The 612-nt window shown below is 40.5% G+C and overlaps 1 protein-coding gene across 1 annotated transcript in view; it reads right to left on the reverse strand.

Annotated features, from left to right (window-relative positions):
* The window catches only part of PKD1 (polycystin 1, transient receptor potential channel interacting), a 75,407-nt gene that overhangs the window by 8,833 nt on the left and 65,962 nt on the right, over positions 1 to 612 (reverse strand). Inside the window, 1 exon segment of the mRNA XM_018561025.1 lies at positions 196 to 314. Within this exon segment, the coding sequence (XP_018416527.1) occupies positions 196 to 314 (119 nt within the window).

Raw genomic sequence — 612 nt, forward strand, 5'->3', positions numbered from 1 at the left:
GAGGGGGGGACCAGAGAAGGCAAAATATAAGCAGATTAAATTTCAACTTTAATTCTATGCGAAAGCCGCTTTCAGCCTGAAATAGTTGATATGATAGAAATCATTGCCTATGCAGTACATAAAAGATCAGCATGTGCAGATGTTTGCATGAAGATTACAAGGAAATTTGTATTTGTACTTTAAATTCATAATTACCCGTCCTGTTTGACTTGATGGACTTGGTGACTTCCCTGGGAGGTCCGGTTAACGCTTGGCCCTTTTCGTTTAACCTATCCAGCATTATGGTTTCTGTTTTATCAGCAAAAGGGTTGGATCTGTCAAAGTAACACGCAGAGTTATCCTGATGGAAGATCACAAGGTTCCTCTTCTCACATGGACTGATTTATAAGAGCCTCTCTAATCTTCAGCCATAACTTGCTTGTCTTGAGGTGTCGGTTTTCCCCTGTGTTTATTGCTGCTTATGTCTTAAGCTGGGTAGCTTTCCTTTCACTTCCTCAACCAGTGACAGCGAAACAGGAAGTGAAGGGAAATCTTTCCATGGGGACATAGACAACAATAAAACCTGACAGAGGTCCAATGAAACTAAGAAAACAGGTTCTGGCATAATATATA

The sequence above is a fragment of the Nanorana parkeri genome, unplaced genomic scaffold, assembly GCF_000935625.1.
Source record: "Nanorana parkeri isolate BGI_ZX_2015 unplaced genomic scaffold, ASM93562v1 scaffold19, whole genome shotgun sequence".
Lineage (NCBI taxonomy): Eukaryota > Metazoa > Chordata > Amphibia > Anura > Dicroglossidae > Nanorana > Nanorana parkeri.